Here is a 21704-nt window from a genome sequence, read left to right on the forward strand (position 1 = left end):
CTGATTGCTTGATGACAGAAACCCTTCAGGCAAGTAGCCTCCAAGCATCAACCTTCAAGTGTGTATAGTGGCAACTATGTAGTTGCAAGCACCTTAAGATTGGCATGTTTACAGGGGACATCGTGAGAAATAACTTTCACTTGGGAGCATGAGATTGGAATGCGTCTCCGAATGCCCTGGCCTCCCAGGTGGCTTACTGTATGAGCATAGAGAATTTGTCCTCATGCACTCTCTTCAGGTTCTAGTTCCCACAACATATAAAGATCAATATCCTAACCTAGTGTGACAGTTAAGGTTTATTGTGCCAATCTGGCCAATGAACACTTGTGGGATTCATGGAATGGGCAGTTTAATTGAAGGGTGGAGAGGTACATGGCCCGGCAAGCCCTACCTTTCTGGTCTCTTGCTCTCTGGTGGTCGGACCAGTGTGTGGCTGCCTTAACTAGTTCTCTGCTTCAGCTGACAAGACAGCTCAGCTTCCTGTGAGACATCCTTGAAGAGAAGCCACATGGACCTACCCTGATGCAGCCCTGGGTGCTGGAACAGCTGGGTGGACCCCTGGCAGCGCTGAGATGCTTACACATTCACTGATTTGGCTTTCCTCCTGCATTCAGCACCATTGTGTGTGTTTTGTGAGTTTCAGGAAGACTTTGTAGATCTATGTCAGACATATGGGCTAATGTTAGACTTACGGGCTTGCACTGGACTGGGTTGGAATGCTCAATGTATAAAAATCTCATAAAATATGAGTGTTTTTGAATTTTGTTTTTCTAGTCTATCCAGACGAGCACACCTAGGAATTAATTAGTGAGCTAAAATGAGCTGCTTCGGGCCATTTTAAAACTCACAATAATATGGTTTACTATCTTGAGAATGAAAAACTGAAGAGGAATCGTGTCCCGTGCATTGACCAAAAGGACATTTCAAAATCTATCTAGAAGTACCGTGCTGTCAGTGATAAGATAATAACCTGCTAGGAAGACTATTATTCAAATTTGCAAACCAACCACTAGAGAAGTAGCATGCCAGGGGAGGAACACAGTGAAAGGTGGAGGCTGCAGGTTTGTCTGACCTCTTCTTTGTAGCATCCACCTTGGACAGTTGTGGAGAGGGGTTCTTCTCCCCGTGCAGCCCGAGGAGGTTAATGTGGTCTCAGCACCTTGTTTGCAGTGCCAGTGGAGGTTCTGTAGTCTTCTCTAGTGGTTCGCTCTGCTTTTAGTACTACTCTTTTTCCAGATAGAACCTGACCCTTCTGCCCATCAGAACTTTCCACCCTCCATCCTTTTAATATAGAGTCCTAATTCTAGCCAATTGGTCTAGTGATCTAATTTAGACAAGAAAATTCTGTCCAAATTTTAGCAATTGCCTTCAATGACAACTCAAACACAGAAGTGGATTCAGTGATGTCTGGCTGTGGGGGAGAGCTAGGGAGTAGCTCTGATTCTTTGCTGGCACGTGGTAATGGCCTTACCCATCTCAGGTCATCAAATCCTTCCAATTAATAGTTACCCACCTCTGGGCACTGTCTAATATGCACACATGGATTACTTCCTTTGCAGAAGAGTGGAATTATTACTGGATATTAGGTGAGAAATGTGTCCAGGCAATGGTTGTGTTTTCTTAAAGGCAACTTGCCGATGCAGTAATCCTGTGCTGGATTTGTGAGTGATGCAAACTCATCTTAGAGAGAGAGAGAAAAAAAACTTCTTTTGTTAAAGGGAAATCTTAATACACCACTTCTTAAAGGATAATTATAGGACAATTCAATATCTATAGAGACACAATGTCGCCCTAGTGGAACACTGGATTTTCTGTTGGGCTGCTAACTTCAAGGCAGGTGGTTCAAACCCATCAGTCACTCAGGGAAGAAAAAAGAGGCTGTCTGCTCCTGTAAAGATTCACAGTCTTAGAAATCCTTAAGGAGTAATCCTGCTCTGTCCTATATGGTCACCATGAATAGGAATCAACGCGAGGTTTGGACTGGTTCGGCCCTATTGACTCACAAAACCCTAGTGGTGCAGTCGCTGACTGCTCAGCTGCTAACTGAAAGGTTGGTGGTTTGAACTCCTCAGGCGCTCTGTCGGAGAAAAATGGGGCAGTCAACAGATTCTGTAAAGACTTAAAGCATAGGAAACCCTATGGGGCAGTTATACTCTGTTCTATAGGGGCATCCTGAGTTTTAATTGATTACATGGCGGAAGGCTTGGGTTTCTACGGACATCACCGGCACAGACTGGATAAATTCAGTATAACAGTACCCTTTGCAGCATGCTGACGGAAGAACAAACACATCCGCCTTGGAAGAAGTGCAGTCAGAGGGCACCCTGGTGGCAAAGACGGCAAGACTTAGTCTCATGTACTTTGTTGTCGGGAGAGATGAGTCCCTGGAGAAGGCCATCATGCTCAATAAAGTCGTAGGGCGGAAAAAAGAGGAAGACCTTGGATAAGATGGATTGACACAGTGGCTGCGTCAATGGGCTCAAACATAAAAAACAATTGTGAGGATGGCACAGGACTGGGTGGTGTTTAGTTCTGTCGTACACACAGGGTTCCTATGAGTCTGAACTGACTTGATGGTACCTAAAGACAAGAACAACCGCAGTATTTAACCTGTAATTTTCAAAATATTCCTTTTTGTAAGTACTTGGATTTTGAGCTGACAGGCTAGAGTTCCCCTACGCCCCTTTTCTGTTGTCTGTTCTTGGCCTGAAATAACAAGGGGTTATCTAGTAAATACACATATGAAATCGGTTTGTTATGCACATCACCTGCTTCCCTTTGGGATAGAATGAATCTAGAACCAGGAGTAGGGCATGGAGCTAAGTGTAAGGGTCACAGAAAAGTCAGCACACCCTACATCTAGCTTGCTTCCTCTCTGAAATGTGAGCTCTTGGTTGCTGGTAGGAGTTCTGGTAGCACAGCAATTAAGTGCTTGCCTGAGAACAGAAAGGTTTCTATGTGACTCCACCAGTCATTCTATAGGAGAAAGATATGATGCGGTCCTTTGCTTCTGTAAAGGTTTATGGCCTTGGAAACCTTATGGGGCAGTTCAACTCTGTCCTATAAGGTTGCTGGGAAATCAATGTGAGCTCGATGAGTTTGGCTGTGGGTTATTACTCATGGTCCTTCCTGGTGAGCAATCGGACTAGAGGCATGACATTTACTTCGAGTCTGACATTCCTTAGAAAACCAAGAAAGGAGCACTGGTGGCCCAGTGGTTAAGCACTTAGCTAATAACAGAGAGGTTGCCCCTTGAACCCACTCAGCGGCTCTGCTGGGGACAAACCCACAGATCTGCTTCTGCACAGATTACAGCCCAGAAAACTCTATGGGGCAGTTCCACTCTGTCACATGAATTGAAAATCAACTTGACAGAACCAAACAGCAGTTGAAAAGTGAGAAGAGAAAGCTGCTGATCATATGGCCAATTATTTAACCCAATGATACAACACGATGCCAAAGAAGCACTGTGTCATTCTAGTTTTGTCATAAAGAAGACTAGATAATTGAGGGTAGAGGGGTCTTTGAGAAGGTGATCCATCTCAGTACAGATAATTGACAACAGAACAAAAGGAAGACCACCAATGTACAGCCTGTTTCTAACAGTATTCTGTCCCCAACTCTGGCATCAATAGATGTTTTGTTCCTTCATGACATACGCCTCACTCTTTATCTGAAATGCTTGGGACCTAGTGGCTGTTGAAACTATTTGGTTTCCAGATTTTAGAAAGATAATTCAATGCATGTACTATATTGCTTATTTTACAACATCCTCAGCAGGATCTGGGTAACTATATCATAAAGAAGTACAATCTATCTGCATAGAAACATACAGATCATCTTATTCAGTAGAATAAAGAAATACTGTAAGCAGCCCCAGGTCTGTTCAGAACAGGTTTTGCACACCCCACCAAAAAACCACAAAAACAAAACACCCCCAAAACCAAACAAAACACTAACAACTAAATAAAAACAAAAATTTTTGCATTTTAAAGATTTTTAGTTTTGGAATTGGAAATAGATATTGTGGGATTACATCTGCTTGTGGTTTCAAACTACTCAGGATTCTATTTCTATTTTCAATCATTACTATCTTCATTGTGGTATTCATCCTATCCATTATTGGCCTAAATCATCATCTCTCACATTTAAATTGTTACATGTAATTTTAATACTCATTTGACACGATACTAGTTTGACATGATACTCCTGCTGTGTAGTGATTTTATTATTTCTGGTTATGGTAAACTTTCTTAAGACTCAGCTTTTGCTTTTAGGCAATTTAACTTGACCTTGTGCCTGGCACTGAGAGAGAGCGGGCATTCATCAACTTACTTCATTTCACTCAGAGATAGAGAAACAGAATCCGACTGAAGCAAAAAGGCTATGGAATTAGAGGAATAACTGAAGAGCCATGCTCAATACCCCACTGGGATTTAGGGAAACTTTTAGATTGAAGTTAGGGATATTTCATCAGGACTTTTCACCTTTAGTTTCCCCCCACCCCTGCCCCCCTTTCATTTTGAGTCATTCTGCTGAGAATATCAAGCCCCAGGAAAATCAGAGGAACTGAGAGAGACACCTGTGCCCACCACTTGGCTAGGTAACAGCGAAACCTTTGATTGACACTCCCACCCAGCCTGAGAAAAAGGTTCAGATGGGAAAACACATTCCAAGATGGGCAATGAGCCTGCTGTTACCAACCACAGGAACGTGAATGGACTCTCCTGATGGAACCAAATCACATCTACCTAAACGGAGTTCCCTACCACTTATAAATACATTTTCAGAATGCTATTTTTGAATCCTTGGCTTTGTTGTTAGTTGCTATCAAGTTGATTCTGTCTCATGGGGACCCGCCCACATGCAGTCAGATTATTTCAGAAGGTTTTCAAGTCAGAAGCAGATCACCAGACCATTCTCATAAGGCTTTACTGGGTGGGTTTCAACAGACAGCCTTTTGTTCAGTGATCAAGCGCCTAATCATGTGCTCCTCCAGGGCTTCCTTTTTTTGGAACCCTGAAGGCATCGCTGTTACGTGTTGGGCTGCTAACTGCAAAGTTAGCAGTTCAAAATCACCAGCTACTCCATGGGAGAAAGGCGAGGCTTTCTACCCCCATAAATTAGAGTTACAGTCTTGGAACCTTGCAGGGGCAGTTCTGCCCTGTTTTGCAGGGTTGCCATGAGTTGGCATCAGCTCGATGGCAGTGAGCGAGGGACTCCTTTCTTGGATTGTTAGAGGCATGCAAAGTCCTGTTTTTCAGACTGTCCTATTTCAAAATTTACTTCATCCTGTGGAAAGGTTCATGGTTTCCTCCAGACGCTGAGCGCCCGGGTTGAGGTTGCTTATCATCAGACTATATTCTGTCTTGGTAGAATGAAGAGTTGCTTTTAAAGTGATTATTTAACAAGCAGCATCTCCTACTAAGGCAATACCAACCCGGGATGGTTAACACTAGACATCATTTCAACAATAAGTAATACACTTTACCTACATCTACATAAAATAGCAATAATATACCACATGGATCAAGAACCAAGACACTATAGAAGGCAAATGAATATGGTCATCATTACTTCATTTACTACTTAAAATTTTTTTAAAGAATATTGCCCAAATTCATAAGTTCTATGTTTCTTGAAGTGACTCTTCAAATTTTAATCAGGTTTTACAGGCAGGCACTGATGTATGCATACATTTAAGTTTCAATGGTTGATGATATACATTTCTTACCTGATATTCATATTCTGTGAAAGGCAAAAGTTCTGAATCAAGATAATAGCTTGCACTTCCATTATAGGTTAGGACCAGATTTGACTGTCCAAGCTGTGCCACTATTTGCCTTCTGTACAATTCATAGTATAAAATTTTCCCATTTGGCTGAAGTGGTCCCGTCCACAAGAGAGAAATGGCGGGCTGGGATCCTCCAGGAGCCATCTGTGCCTCGAGGTGAGGAGCAGGTTGCACCAGCGGTGGAGCTTCAGGAGTCTCTATGGATGCCCAGTCGCTAGATGCACATCCTAGCATGGTGCATGCTTGAATGCGGACCTCATACCTGGAGGACACAAGGCAGAAATGACTGTTAGCAGCACAATAGATTTTCATGGGAAGAATATGTAAAAGCCAAAGGGCATTCAGAAAAAAATAGAACTGTTATTTGTATATCAAGAGTCCCCGTGGCCAGCTGAAGCCCGTGTCTCTACAAGAGAAATATCTGGTCATCTCCTTCCACAAAGATTATGGCACAGACAACCAGAAGACTTTCTGGATCATTTTATTCTGTCTCATGGGGTCACTGTGAATCTTTGGTACCTAACAACCACCACAGCAGTATTCCTTTGTAAGTCCGTCACTCCCTCTTCTGCTCTCCCTCCATCTCCTCTCAGGACCATCTCCTCGGAGTCACCAATGCAGCACCTTACTCAGCTGTCTTTGAAGAGCGGAGCCCCATGATGTGGTTTCCAGTTTACTGGGGAGCAAATCTATGTTTGTGCATGTCAGATCTGAACTCTAAGCAATTTCATGAAATCAATTTTGAGGATTCATAGAGGGATTATTAATTTCCAGAATTATTTTCAGTGGTTTATAATTTCTGGTTAAGACTCCTTCTGCTATCCAGAAGGAGTGATTCCCAGGCTGCTTCTTCCTGTGGACCATGTGGGGGTCATGCTATTGACAGTGTTTGTTAAATATGAATCAGGCTTAAAAAAGACCAGGAAATTATATGATTCATGTTATAGAATGAATTGCGTCCCTCAAAATCATGTTGAAGTCCTAACCTAGGGTCCCTGTGAATGTGGCTGTCTTTAAAACTACAGCCTTATAGTGAACATGACCTTAATGTGATCTCTGTGATGACCTACAAAAGAGGAGAAGAGATAAAGAAATACAGGCAGAGGAAAGCAGCATGGTAATAAACTTATGCTGCTCCTGGAAGCAGCAGGCAAGAGATAAAAATTTGTATTGCATTAGGCGATCTCCTGCACAAGACTTTTTTAGAGTATTGAAGAGAAAAGATGTTTCTTTGAGGACTAAAGTGTTCCTGACCCAAGCCATGCTATTCTCCATTGCATGATATACATGTGAAAGTTGGTCATTGTATAAGGAAGAATGTAACAAAAAAAAGATGGATTTGAATTGAGGTGGGAGAAGAATCTCGAAAGTACCATGGGTTTCTAAAAGGAAAAACTGATCTGTATTGGAAAAAGTGCGACCAGAGTGCCCCTTAGAGCCAAGGATGGCAAGACTTCATCTTCTATACTTTTGGACATAGTCCAGTCCCGGGAGGACATGCTGTTTGGATGGGCTCAGGCATAGGAACAATTGTGAGGATGGCGCAGGACTGTGCAGTGTTTTCTTCCGTTATGCACAGGGTCACAGCCTACTCAATGGCATCGAGCCACAACCACAACCAGAGCTGCCCCAGCTGCAAGCCAAGAAAAACTGGGGCGACCAAAGCTGAGAGAACATGGTCATATCGCACCTGAGTTTATGCTTCCAGCTTCCAAAATTTAAGATGCTACATTTCTGTGCTTTATGAGCCACAGCTTTTGTACATTTTTGTCAGCCCTAGGTAACTAACAGGAACCGTGGTGACATCGTGGGTTACATGTTGACTTGTTAAGTGTAATGTCAGCAGTTCAAAACCACCAGCTGCTCTGCAGGAGAAAGATGAGGTTTCTGCTCTCATAAAGATTTACAGTCTCAAAAACCCACAGGAGTAGTTCTGTTCTGTCCCGGAGGCTGCTATGAGTCTGATTCGATGGAACTGAGTTGATGGCAGTGAGTTTAGTTAGAGATTTGTTGTTTTTTGGTAACTAATACACATTCCAAATTTCAATCCAAGTGATTTTGTGGTTATAGTCTGTTCATATCATTAATGTTATTTATATAAATAATAAATAATTAGAATTAATAATAAAAAGACACTACTCTTAAAAATCACTAAAGAGCTTAAAGCTTTAAAGACCATCACTGGGTTTTTCAGATAAACCAAACATGTTTTCTCAGCCTGTGAAAAATATACCTCACACATCTGGAAGAGCCTAGTGTTTTCTAGAAACATGTTTGAATAATGATTTCAAAGGGGACAAAACTTCAGGCAGCAGTCAGGTCAAGAGGAGTCAGCGTAAGATGTATAGTTCTATAGTCAAGGTGGGCTGTTTTCATGCCATAAATCAGCGCAAGGTAAAAGCCAGTTCATATGCACAGCATGTGGCTTAGGACTTCTGTAGAAGTTTTCATAACTGTTTCATATTTAATTCTTTAAATAATCTTCATGACTAGATGCAAAGGACCATGAATATTTCACTTACTCACCTACTGCCACTGAGTTGATGTTGACTCATTGAGACCGTACAGGACAGGATAAAACTGCCCCTATGAGTTTTCAAGACTGTGACTCTTTATAGGAGTAGAAAACTCCATCTTTCTCCCACGTAGCACCTGGTGGTTTTGAACTGCTGATCTTTAGTACTGCAGCCCATGGATAACCACTATGTCATCAGGGTCCTTTCACATTCATTCATCTATTTTTTTATTTAGAGCTATTTATTTACTAGGTAAGGAGCCCTGGGGACATCCAAAACCAATCAAACTCACTGTCACCCAGTCGATACCAGTGCTCCAAAGGACAGGATAGAACTGCCCCTGACCCTTTCATATTTAATACAACCTTAGGCAATTATCATGAGTAGATGCACAGGGCTATGAATATTTAATTTAAGCAGCCCTAGATATCAGAGAGTCGAAGTACCTAATCTAGATATTACAAGTTTACAATAACAGCTGTTTACTTATGGAGATTGAAAATCAACACAATCTCACCATCTCATCTTTTTAAAGAGATTCTATTGCTTTTATTAAATTGTAAGCAAAAATGTCTTGTTTTCCTCCTCTCGGTGGGATCTACCAGACTTAAAATGTGATGAGGAAACCACTAAGCGGTTCTTTAAGCAATGGCAGGAGTCCTCTGTATGGAGACCTGCACTCTCATGCAAGGTGAAAGTCCAGAGAGAATTATTGGGAATATCTGAGCTGGCACGATGGCACCATCCGCGGAAATCCTTGGAGCAGGGCTGGGAGAATTCTAAGGGGGTGTGGTGAGGAAATGTATTCAGAGCAGCCTCAGTATCCCTGGAAGAAATGCTGGGTCCAATAAGAAAAGCTCTCTTTAAGACATAGTTTAGCTCAATCCAACTCTGGCTCAAAATAGCTTACACAAACTAATAGCTTATACAAAATTTATTTTCTCACATTCTTGAGGTTTGAAGGCTAACTTTATGTGTGGTAGGACCATATCCTCTGTAAACAGTTTAGGAATTGATCCGTGTGTGTGTGTGTGTGTGTGTGTGTGTGTGTGTGTGTGAGAGAGAGAAAGAGAGAGAGAGAGAGCGAGAGAGAGAGAGAGAGAGAGAGAGAGAGAGAGAGAGAGAGAGAGAGAGAGTTAGTTAGTTTCTGGTAGCCCCAGGTATTCTTGGCTTATAGCTGCAGCTTAACTCTATTGTCACATGCTGTTTCCCCTCTGTCTATGTTTCTGTGCCTCTTGTCTTTTATAAAACATCCCAGAGACTAGATGAAGGTCATGTTCACTGATTATATCTACATCTCTATCTGTCTATCTGTCTATCTGTCTATCTGTCTATCTATCTATCTATCTATCTATCTATCTATCTATCTATCTATCTATCTATCTATCTATCTATCTATCTATCGATCATCTATCTAATTTTATTGGAGGCTCATACGGCTCTTCTTATAACATCTTTTAAGGCCCTATTTTTCTACTCCTGTAAAGAGTTACAGTCTCAGAAACCCACAGGGAGTTGCTATGAGTTAGCATTGACTTGGTGGCAGTGAGTTTGGAGTTTTTAAAAAAAAATAGTATTTCATTTTCCTTATTCCCTGGGTCTTAGAACTCTCCAGAGGCTTTCAGGCTTCCAGAAAGGATTAGACTCAGGTAACTGACCCATGTCTGCACTCTTTGTTTCAGATATCCAGTTGAACACAAGCATTTCTGAAAGACTGACCCTCAAAATGTCACCTGCAGACATTCTTCTCTCCAGAAATTATGCACACTATGACAATTATGCAAACTAGTGCCACTGGAGTGTGCTTCATTTACTGTCAGTGGTTAAGTGGACGGTGTTGGGGTATTTCATTCCATCTGTGATAGGAAGGTTTATTGTGCCAACCTGGCCAATAAACACATGTGGGAATTAATAAGGTTGCAGTTTAATTGAAGGGCAAAGAGATGAATGACCTAGAGAGCCTTTCCTTTCTGTCTCTTGCTCTCTGATGATCAGACCAGTGTGTGGCTGCCTTAGATAGTTCTCTGCCTCAACTTGTGAGCTACACTGCCTGTGGGACACCCAAGCCATGGACCGCACTGCTATCGTTTAAAATTCCTTTGAGACCTGCTTCACCACACTGCTGGTGTATATATCATTTGATCTGGGGACTGTCTGACCTTGTCATCTGGCTGACTCTTGGTGACATGCCCTGCTGTTTGCTGCCTATTGCCGGACTACCTGTATTGCTCTACAGAAGACTCAGCTGCCTTCTTCCTTGACTTGCACCCAGCAGCCCTTGTTGAGTTGAAGGGCTGCTAGTACATTAACTGTCTCACGGAAGTGAGTTGAACTGGGCCATTTGTACTGCTCTGTGGACTAATTAGCTCTTCTATCTATCTATCTATCTATCTATCTATCTATCTATCTATCTTTCTATCTATCATCTATTTAAAATCATAAGTGTCGTTTTGTTTCCTAGAGAACCCCGTCTAACACACTATCTTACATTTACAGTTGCCATTAGAATTGCCCGAGTGTTAATACAATAGCTATGCCAGTGGTTTGCTCTCAGAGTTAGTAGCCTACCTGTGGAATGGCTGTAGTTGGTTTACTATGCATGTCTGTGCACCAAAAGAAGTTTGAGTTGTGTTTACGTGTATGATTTTTGTGTCTCTTTTAAACAGCTCCCGAATATAAAGGGTATAGTTGACAATGTTGCCATTTGTCTTCACTGGAGGGTCCCAAGTCACTAAGATCTCCTGAAGATCCTTGGGCTTCAGTTTTGGAGGCTTCATCCCTGAGGGTGCTGAGGGGCTGGTTCGAGCTTTAATAGGTGGGCTCAAAATATCACCCTGGTTGTTGTTGGCAGTCACTGTGTAGCCATACTCCACACCTGGCGTGAGAGTAAAATCCTGATAGTGAGTTTCCAGTCCAGTGTATACTATAGCTCCATCCCTCCTAAGTTCATAGCTTCTGATTTGGCCATTTGGGTTTCTTGGAGCTTTCCAGGTGATTTCTATTGATCCTGAGCCCGTGACTTGCAGTCTTGGAGCATCCATGTTCTCTGGTGGGGCCTCCAATGTCCAGGCAGACATGGACACACTAGCTGTGCACCCTCCATTGGTGCAGGCCACCAGGGAAAAGTTATATTGAGTGTAAGGCTGCAGTTCAGAAACCAGCGTGGAGAGGCCCAGCCCAGTATGATACACCTTATCATCGGATCTAAGTAGATATTTAGTGACCTTTCCATTTAGATCTGACGGTGGTAGCCAAGATACATTAATTTGAGAGGCACTGATGACCCGGAGAGCCGGAGGATGGACCCCTTCTGGAGCAGCCTCGGGGGTTTGGATGTTGGTGGGCTCACTGGTGGAGCAGCCTCCACTTGTGCAGGCTATGACCGCATAACTGTATGTAGAAAATGGACGTAGTTCTTCATCGGTGTAATTGAAAGTCCCAGCATCAAAGCTGTGAGGATAGAGCATGCCGTTTTTTCGAAGCCCGTAGGACTGGATGACACCATTAGACTGCTCTGGTGCGCTCCAGGTAACGAGCAGTTTTCGGGGATGCCCGGACACGTAGGCTATCTCAGGTGGGGAAATGCCTTCCGGGGCTGCTGGCTTTGTCTTGACGGCATTCCAGGAGCTCCAGCTACGGCCTGCTGAGTTCCAGGCGTTGATTTTATATTCATACCGCGTCCATGGCTGCAAAGCGGTGTCATTGTACATAAACGTGCCCCTTTCAGTATTATATTCAGTGAAAACAGTTTTCTCATTTGCTTGGATTGTTTGGTTCCTCCAACCTTTTCCCTCGGAGCATCTGCGAATCACTTCATAGCGGATTATCTTTCCATTTGGGTTAACTGGCTCAGACCAGCTCAGTTCCACGCTCGTGGGCCCCACAGACTGAATGGTGGGAGCCAACTGAGAGCTGGGAGGGGCCTCATCTGTCCACAGGGGCTGGGGGGCGGAGTGCGCGCAGCCTGCGCTCGTGCAGGCTTCCAAGGTCAGCGTATAGAGAGTGAAGGGGTGCAGGTGACGGAAGAGGTACTGACGGCTCAGCCCCGCGTACTGGAGGATACCGTCGCTGAAGATGTTATACTTCTGAAAGAAGGGAAGCAAAGAGAATGATTGGAGCCATAAACCTTCCTGGTGTCGGCAAACCCTTTCCCCTACTTATGCCTACTCTTGGGGACCCTAGTCCAGAAGACCCTTCTGAGATTCAATGTGGTCACGTGATTTTTGCCAGTGCATCGAAGATCTGCATCATACTCACCTTCATTTCCTCTCTCCTTCCTCTCCGTCCTTTTCCCTTTGGCTCTCCTCCCTCCTTCCCTTCCCCCCTCTCTTCCCTTCCTGCCTCTTTCTGTGTAACCCCCGCCCTCCCAAGTCTTTCTCTAACTTGGATAATAACAGCATTTTTATATAAACTAAGGGTTATGGATCCCAATTCTTTAACTTAACAGTGTTCATGGGATTTCTTCTCATTTTACTTTTTAAAGTAATGAATTCAACTAGGACCTATGTAGATTGTCCATTTCCCTCCACAATAGCTGGGGAATGGGATTATAGGGTTTAATCATTTATAATAAGACATCAGGGTTGAAAACCTGCCCCTGTGTGTGCATACATTACATGTATGTATGTAATGAAGTATAATATTTATCATATAAATTACAATATAATATTTAGAAATTCATGAATAAACTCAATGCATTTTATAAAGTTATTTATAAGTAAAATTTATAAACATTAATACACTCAGTTATATGGTTATATATATTAATAATTATTTTAAATATTGTTATCTGAGTATATAATGTAAACTCTGATTACTAAAAGATGAAACAAATAGGTAAACAAAACTACCTTGTTTTCTCTTGTAAGCCAGGGGAGAATTGATTGTCTGTATGGGGCAAAGTATTCTTTCGTGCTGGTGAGAGTAATCTGAATGCTCCTTATGGAAATGCAGAGTAAGTTTTTATCCCTGAATTATTCTGTTCCTTGTGAAAAATGGGAAGAAAGTAACTGCAATGCGGACGTTTGTGAATGGCTTGCCTCTCATTTCCTGAGAAACTCTGACACGTTCTTGTACACAGCAGTGACTCGCTGAGCACAGCCGGGGGTCTCGAGGGAGGTACAGACACACCGCAGACCCTCTGCAGAAGCACACCTGGTTTGAAACATTCCCACAAGTAGTTTCTGGAGAAGCTTAAACTTGACTATACCTATTGTTGATATGCATTAGTGCTACTGAAGATTAAGCAGCCCCGAAGCCTGCGACATTTCCTAGCTTGCATTGCAGTTTCCCTGGTGGAGAGCCCAGGGCAAGGCCATGCCCTTGGGGAAAGAGAACTAGGAAAGGTATCTTCTGATACAATTTATATTCCATAATCAAATATCATGCTTCCATAATTAAGTCCCTCCCTTCTCCCCACTTATTGCCTACGATTTTCAGCTGACAAACCTCTCACTTGTGTTAGATCCAGCTCCCTAGCTCTACCCAATTCTTAGCTGGTTTGGAGAAAATATATAATCAGGCTGACTTATCTCATTTTAAATTTCTTACCAAAAATCTTAAATAGATGATTATCAACTTGTATTCCTACTCTATTCCCCATTCAGACATTCTGTCTCATTTGCCAAAGTCATTCTTTCATACCTTTTGTTTTTGTCCCACCCATACCCTCTAGTTGATTCTCTTCTTATTATTCAATTGGTTGGTGACATACTGTGTTGGGCAGGGTTCTCTAGAGACACAAACCAGATTGCTAGTAATTATATATAAATGTATTTATAAAGATAGATATATAATACAAGAAATGAACCGTTAAATTATATACAGATAGATAATACAAGAAATTACAAGATATAAAATACAAGATAATACAGTTAAATTATAAAGCAGTGAGACACTAGCAGTCCTTTAAGGCTTGAGAGCCGCCAGTTGCCAGTCCCCTTCTGTAGAGAGAGCTGGGCTATGTATACCCAGGCAGCAAACAGCAAGGCAGGTCCCCAACTGTCATCAACTGTCTCAGTCCCCAGCTCCAGAGATGAACATTCCAATCATGTGGGCTTAAAGGGACCTCAACTTACAGTGACACAGTCCACAGGCTAGGCATTCCACAGGTAGTGTACCCCTTTAAACTGAGGCACAGAACAAGCAAGGTGAGGCTCACCGAGCCATTTATCCCTCTGCCCTTCAGTTAATCCTACTTGTGTTTATCGGCCAGGCTGGCACAATAAACTATCGCACATACCCTCTTCTCTTCTTCCTGCTTAGCTGGTTGGTGGCATAGTCACATATTTATTCAGAAAATGGAAGCAATATATGAAGCCTCCCCTCATGGCTTATCACCTGTATTCATGCATGTAGTAAGAAATTTTGCCTATCCCAAAGAGCAGGTTTAACCACTGTCTGAATCATGAAAAATAACCTCTGAACCACTGGATTTTGATGGGAACACCTTTGTTATTCACGGTGGACCTTTTGGGCCACACCTAATAGTTTGTGGTCCTGAGATGGCTCAGGGTGGGGTTAACCACATTCCATAGTCATAAAATGGGGGCTGACCTGCCAGGAAAACCAACCATGTGTTTAGGGGTTAGGATTTTTTAGATTGACCTTGGAGGATGAGAACTGTAGATTGAGTTCTACCAGGTGGGTAGTGAATCAATCATGTTGTGATGGTTAATGTTATCTATCAACTTGATTTACTCATGACTTTCAATGCTGTGTATTATGGAGGCAAATAAGAATATGTTGGAAAACAGGAGATCACTTAGGATGTCGCTTAGTAGCATCCTATCTTGTAATTAAAGTCAATGGAAAACTATAGCACCCAATTTTAACATAACTAGAAAAGCACACAGAGTGCACAAAAAGCTATTCTACTTATGGTCTACAAATCAGAACCAGGCAAAGCTAGAGAAAGCACTTACAGGAGAGTTTGTGGAGGTTCTAAATGCAAAGCTTGTGTTGTCTTGAGGATGTGTTACCTTCCCTGTATGTAAAGGTAACAATATTTACAGTATTATAAACTCAGGAAGCTCACACACTTTAATTTTATTGAGCTTTTATTTAGAAGGTTTGTTTTGGGGGCTAGGTTATCCAGAAAAAGAGAGAGAGAGATTGAGATTTATTTGGAAGAAATGGCTCATATAGTTATGGAGACTGGGAAGTCTCAAATCCAGGAGTCAGGCATCAATTTGGAAGCTTCTCCAGACTCACATGATTGTAGGAACTGACAAAAGCCCAAATCAGCATGTCATGGGGATGTCTACTGACTCACATGCCAACATCTGGAGGTCCCTGGCTGATGAGTCATGTGCAGGATCAAGAAGGGGTGACTTTTGCCAGATCATTCAGAGGTACTGAACGGAGGCCACACCAGCAAGGAAACTGTACTTAGATCACACAATATAGGCTAACTACTTAAAACTGAGAATCATGACCAAGCCAAGTTGACACAGACCATCAACCATCACAGTCTACCCTTTCTCCCTTCAGCCCCTTTATAACTTTATAAAGCCATGCTTCTCCCGAACATGGGACACCTATAACATGCATGCAACCAAAATTGCACTAGCTCCACTTACATCTTATGCTCCCCTCCCCCCTGATTATATACATATATGGCTTGAAAAATGATCTACTGCTGGGAGATTGATCTGATATTTTTTACTAAACTCATAGTTAGAATACATAATCTGTGATCCTAAATCTATTATCCAACTTCAGTTTCTTTCTTTTAAAAAATCATTTTATTGGGGCCCTTACAGCTCTTATCACAATCCATCCATCTATCCATTGTGTCAAGCACATTTGTACATATGTTGCCATCATCATTTTCGAAACATTTTTTATACTTGAGCCCTTAGTATCAGCTCCTCATTTTTTTATCTCCAACCCCATCTTATGTTTTTTTCTAAAGGAATACAATAAGAATGGGAAACAGTGTGTGTGTGTGTGTGTGCGTGTGTGTGTGTGTGTGTGTGTGTAAAACAAAACTAGCCGCCCAAACAATGGCAGTCCTCATTTCTGCAACTGGTCAAATGGTGGTATCTGAGATTCAGAACTACGTTATTCTAACACCACACCCCCCCATCCCTGTTTCTTCAGAAAGCACCCCAGCTGGCTGTTGAACTTTGCCTCATGGGGACACCCAAATCCAGCTATTCCACCACTGCTCTTATTTCACTGTATTGCTCAGCAGCCTTTAGCAGGTTTCTCATCCCAGTCACTGTGTTTCCTTCGACATCACTAACTCTTCTCAATTCTCTTTGCTGACTTTTCTTTGTGCTGACCACCCAATTTTAGTGTGCCCATGGTTTGATCTTTGATTTTCATGACCTATATTCACATCTGGTTTAAAGATGATCTCCTCCATCACTGGGGGCTTAACGATTACCTAGCTATTAATGTTTTCCAAATATATATTTCAGTGATGAACTCTTCACAGAATTCTAGATTTATAACAGCAGGTGGCTAGTTGTCTATTCAGCCTGCTCACGTTCCAGGCTTCCTGACTCAAGGCCCCCATCCAGAAATCACCCTGAAGGCCTCCTTTCCCTTCCTGACTCACAGTTCATTAGCATGCGAGTCATCTCTATCTCCATCCACTTATATTCCTCCACCTCCACACATTTTACCCCAGTTCAAGTCACCATCAATTTTTTTCTGAAAATTTTCAATAGCTTCTAAACTTTAATGTTCCTTATGGTCTATTTTCCACATATTGTCCACATTGGTTTTTAAAATCAGAAATTTGATCATGCCATTTACTTAAGGTCTTCAGTAACTTTTCTCACATTTATAATAAATTGTGAACTCCTTATCACAACTCGTAAAGGTGGGAATAAGTCTGTCTTTTGTCGATATTCTCCCAGCTCTTCTGGTGCCATCTCTGCGTCTCTCCAAAGCTTCATCCACACAGGCTTTCTTTCCTTTCCTTGAATATACCAAGTTCATTTCTGGCTTCAGGCCTTTAATTTGTTGTTCATTTTGTCTGGAACATTTTGCCCCATATCTCCACATGACTGATTCTGTCTTGTCATTCAGGGCTCGGCTCATATGTCAACTCAATTCAAATGATCATCCATTCTAAAATAGCCTGAGTCAGACATAATCTCATTACCCTGTTTAATTTTTTTGTAACATTCGTCTGAAATTCTCTTGTTTACTTATTTACTAGCTTACTGCGTGCCTCTCTGAACGGCCACTCTTTAGATACTCCCACACAGTCAGTCATACATGCATGCAAACATGTAAGGTCTACAGAAGCAGCAATGTTGCCTGTCTTGTTCACTCCTGAAGCAGAACTTGACATGTAGTAGGAGCTCAATAAATATTTGGTAAATTGTAAATGAAGGTAAAAGGAACATATATATCAAATGTCAATCATGCTGGGACAAGGCAATCTCTGGGACAGGAAACAAATAAGGAGGAGCAGTGTTTTGATGGATATAAAGAAAGAGGCTGTTTTCTCATGTGTTCCTTAAGGCTGTTGCATAGATTTTCAGGTCATAGAGCCTAAGGCTTAAGCTTCCTGCCTTAGGGTAGGGGCTGCTTGGCTTTGTCACATGAGGCAGGCTGGTGGAGAGAGACTTGTTTCTGCTACATAAAGCAGGCCTGGAGGTAGGCAGAAGAGCAACTATCGAGGCAGCCTTCAAGACCTGAGCTGGTTACAGTTCTGAGTCATCGCCACATGTGATTTCTTTCTGCCACTCTCCTCAGGAGAGTTTTTGTGGAATTTGTTAAAAGGCACATCTCAGTTTAAGCTATGTTTGAATAAATGTAGTGGTCTTTGCCACTTGAGGAGTAAGAGAGATATGCAGAGGGTTTTCATTGGCTGGTTTTTAGAAGCAGATGATCAAGTTCCCTTCCTCCTCTGAAGTTTTCTGGAAGGTCGCTAAACCTTGTTTAGCATCATGGCAACCGGCAAGCCACCACGGACAGGTGTGAGGTGACTGCACACGAAGTGCATAGGCCAGGAAACAAGCCCAGGTCTTCTCAATGGAAGGTGAAGATTCTACCAGTGGACCACAGCTCACAGTGTTTTCACGAGTGAGGAATTGACACAGTGGCAGATAACAGCAACAATAAGTAAGTGGAAGGCAGGGTGTCAATAGGAGCTGTAGGTTGGGCTGGGCCTAAGCTCAGGTCCAGAGTCAGAGGAGGCTGGAGGTAAAGGAAGTAGCACAGTTAGACAGGCGAGTCAGCACATCCTCAAGGAGGACCTCCAGGCAGGAGACAAAGTCTTACTTTCATGTAGGCAAGGGCTCAGAGCATCAAGATGTGGTCAATTAGTAGAAATGCTTCTGTATTTGTGCTCACAGGCTGGTGAAGCCCAGAGGAGATGTATGCTATTTATAAGATCATTTCTAGTGACTGTATAAAGTAGTTTGCAGACAGGTATGCCTTCTTCCTTTTATGTAGTGATCTATTTTCAAAGTGCATATTGGGTAAGGCTTAAGCAAATAACTGGGTAGGATGATTCAGGAGGCAGACAGACTACAGTTAGTTCAGCTCAGATTTGACTTCCTGGCTTGAGCACTTCTCTATGTGGCCTTTGGTAGTTACTTTCCCTTTGTATGCCTGGTGGCTCACAGGCTAAGCTCTTGTCCACCAGCTGGAAGACTGGCCGTTTGTACCTCTAGCAGTGCTACAGGCCAAAGAACTGGCAGTCTGCTCTCATAAATATGACAGCCGAGTAAACCCTAAGGGAAGTCGACTCTGTTACGTGGGGTTCCTATGAGCTGACAATAGACTGATGGCACCTAACAACAACATGCCTTGTGAGTCTAGTAGGGTTGATTAAGCAAGATATTCATGGAAAGCGTGTGGCCGAATATTGGGTTTCCTGGATGCATAACACATGGGAACTAGTTTTTCTATGATGAAGGGCCTGCAGGAAGCATTACGGATAAGTCCACAGGTTTTAAAGGTGTTCCACAGTGATGCGATGGTGTCGCAGAGTGCATCTATTTAGCAGGATAACCATAAGCACGCGTTCATATGGAAAGTAGACATTACCTTAATGACACCATTGGTTCTTGCAGGCTCTGACCACTGGAGTAGCAATGCTTGTCCATTCTCTTTCTGCTCTACTGTAAAGTTGCTCAGCCCACTTGGGGAAGATTCTAAGGTCTGAACCAGAGTCCAGGGGCTTGCCGTTTCTCCTGCTCGGTTGACAGCCACAATACCAATGTGATAAGTTTTGAATGGCTCTAACCCGAACAGGTGGGATTGAAATCTTGTTCCCTGTAAGAAAATTGTCAGGTTAACTTTCTTTTAGAACTTGTAAATAATCCTTGGAAAGTCATTCACAGTAGCAAAAGTACTATAGCTATTTTTGAATCGTCAGTAAGAAAATAATGCTGTTTTTTTACAGATACTCAGAATGTATTACCTGGTGGTGTGTGATTCACTATCCAGAGAGTATGGGTTGGATAGAATCCTTGATTTTTGGGAGTTTGCAACACAGAGATGAGACATACAAACAAACACATCTCTGTTGACTCTAATCAATGCTGCAACCAACTCTTGGTGGCAATCTTTGGCATGAAGTTGCATAGCAGAGACTACTATAATTGCCCACCTGGCTAATCTTAAGGGCTGGGAGATTCATCCAGAGTGGCCATAATTATTTTTTTATTAATCCCAAACACAGGTTGTTTATAAATAAGCCCCTCTCCACCTCTCAAATTCTCTCTCATTTTCTTGGCGTGCAGTTTTATTTCACAAATGCAAACAAGACAACAAGCACAAGAGAATAACAATGACGGACTAGGGTATAGCTGCAAAAAGCGCTTCAGGGGGATTTCCTACTTTCATTCAGGTGAACATAGTCAAAGCCACAAAACTAAAACTATGACATTTTCCAAAACCAATCATGTCTTGAGCTTTGAGAATTTGATCTTTGTAGATTCAAGCGAAATGGAAAGAAGGAACAAATACTAAAAACACACTGCTGTTGAGGCGAGTCGGACTCACGGTGACTCAATCGGACCTTCTAGACCGGCTCCATGGTGGTTCCTATGGAAGTAAGCGGCCTCCTCTTTCTCTCTAGGATCAGCTGGCAGGTTTGAACCAGGGTCAGTTAGTAGCCAAACACTTCACCACTGTGCCACCAGGGCATTTAAAAAAATAGCCTATTGGATTTTTTCCCTTCTGCTTGAAGAGTGACATTTAGCATATTTTGTATAATCTAAACTGGAGCTCAGAATTCTAATGCTTTGAAAGGCCCCAGGGTGCTCTTTCCACATCTGGGCTGGATGAATATACCTGTTTACAGATAGGAATTATGTTTGCAAGTGGACCAATAACACGTACATAACTAAACAAACACATAAATATGCAAACCCAGAAAAGGCACCTTTTGTTGCCTGCCTTACACATTGGATGTGGCTCGTTGCGAGGACGTTTTGACGAGTTTAATAAGATATTTACATTTAATGGTGTTTGAGATCAGCTTTGTTTATTAGATGCTTAAATATGATAGATGGATTTTAATTGTCCATTTTTCTTGATGGGCAGGGGAGGGGGCATGTGAGACGGGGAAGAGGGAGTTATTTTCTGAGGGCAGTTATCAAGACCATCAGATAAAGCAAGGGGGTGTTCCTTAATTAGGGGACAGTGAAATATCATTTTGAGTAAAATCCAGTACAAAATGATAGAACCACGTACATGATTTCTCAAACCATCTGGTTAGACAGAAACCAAAGCACACCATAGAAAGATTTTTTGACTCTCAGTCCTTACCGTCTTGGCTATAGTTTTCAACTGTGTTAATGCTTCTTATTATGTGTTCAACATGGACAGAGAAAATTACAATTTCCTTCACCTATCAAAAACTTGTGAAGTCAATTTTCCTGTTTCAATAAGTCCCATTATGATACTACATGCTAACCTCTTGAAATCTTTTAATATTTAAACGTTTGCTAAGCGACCAGACTCTGAAACACATTTTACAGAAATACTAATTTCTCTTTTTTAAAATATTAAAAGTTAGATCATAAATATTTAAAACTTATTTCCCCACAACATTGGATTGGTCTTTTAGATAAATATAGTACAGAACCAGGGTGATCATAATGAATATTAAATCTGAAGATGCTACAAGTTCCGATTACAAACATTCTTTTCCGATAAATGATTTCTTTTCTGTGGAAATAGGGCAAACATGGGCAAGATTAATAATGCAAAAAAGAATAATTCTTTGTTCAGAATACCCAGTAATAGATGCCAAAAAAGCATACGCTCCAAAGCAAATAGTAATCACCTCTAACAGATTATATATAAAAAAAGGTAGGCTGTTGGGGGACATTTAGAGATCGCTTTTGTCATGAGAAACATGAAAAGCATGTGGGCTATAAAGCAAAAACATATGTATATTGTCAATAGGAGCACCT

General features: G+C 42.0%; 1 protein-coding gene across 1 annotated transcript in view; it reads right to left on the bottom strand.

Moving 5' to 3' along the window:
• USH2A (usherin) overlaps window positions 1-21704 on the bottom strand; it is a 987589-nt gene that overhangs the window by 48483 nt on the left and 917402 nt on the right. Inside the window, exons 62-64 of the mRNA XM_075540576.1 lie at window positions 19327-19554; window positions 10879-12395; window positions 5735-6056 (exon numbers count right to left, since the gene is read on the bottom strand). Of these exons, the coding sequence (XP_075396691.1) occupies window positions 5735-6056; window positions 10879-12395; window positions 19327-19554 (2067 nt within the window). The remainder of the gene's footprint in view (window positions 1-5734; window positions 6057-10878; window positions 12396-19326; window positions 19555-21704) is intronic.

The sequence above is a fragment of the Tenrec ecaudatus genome, chromosome 1, assembly GCF_050624435.1.
Source record: "Tenrec ecaudatus isolate mTenEca1 chromosome 1, mTenEca1.hap1, whole genome shotgun sequence".
Taxonomy (NCBI): Eukaryota; Metazoa; Chordata; class Mammalia; order Afrosoricida; family Tenrecidae; genus Tenrec; species Tenrec ecaudatus.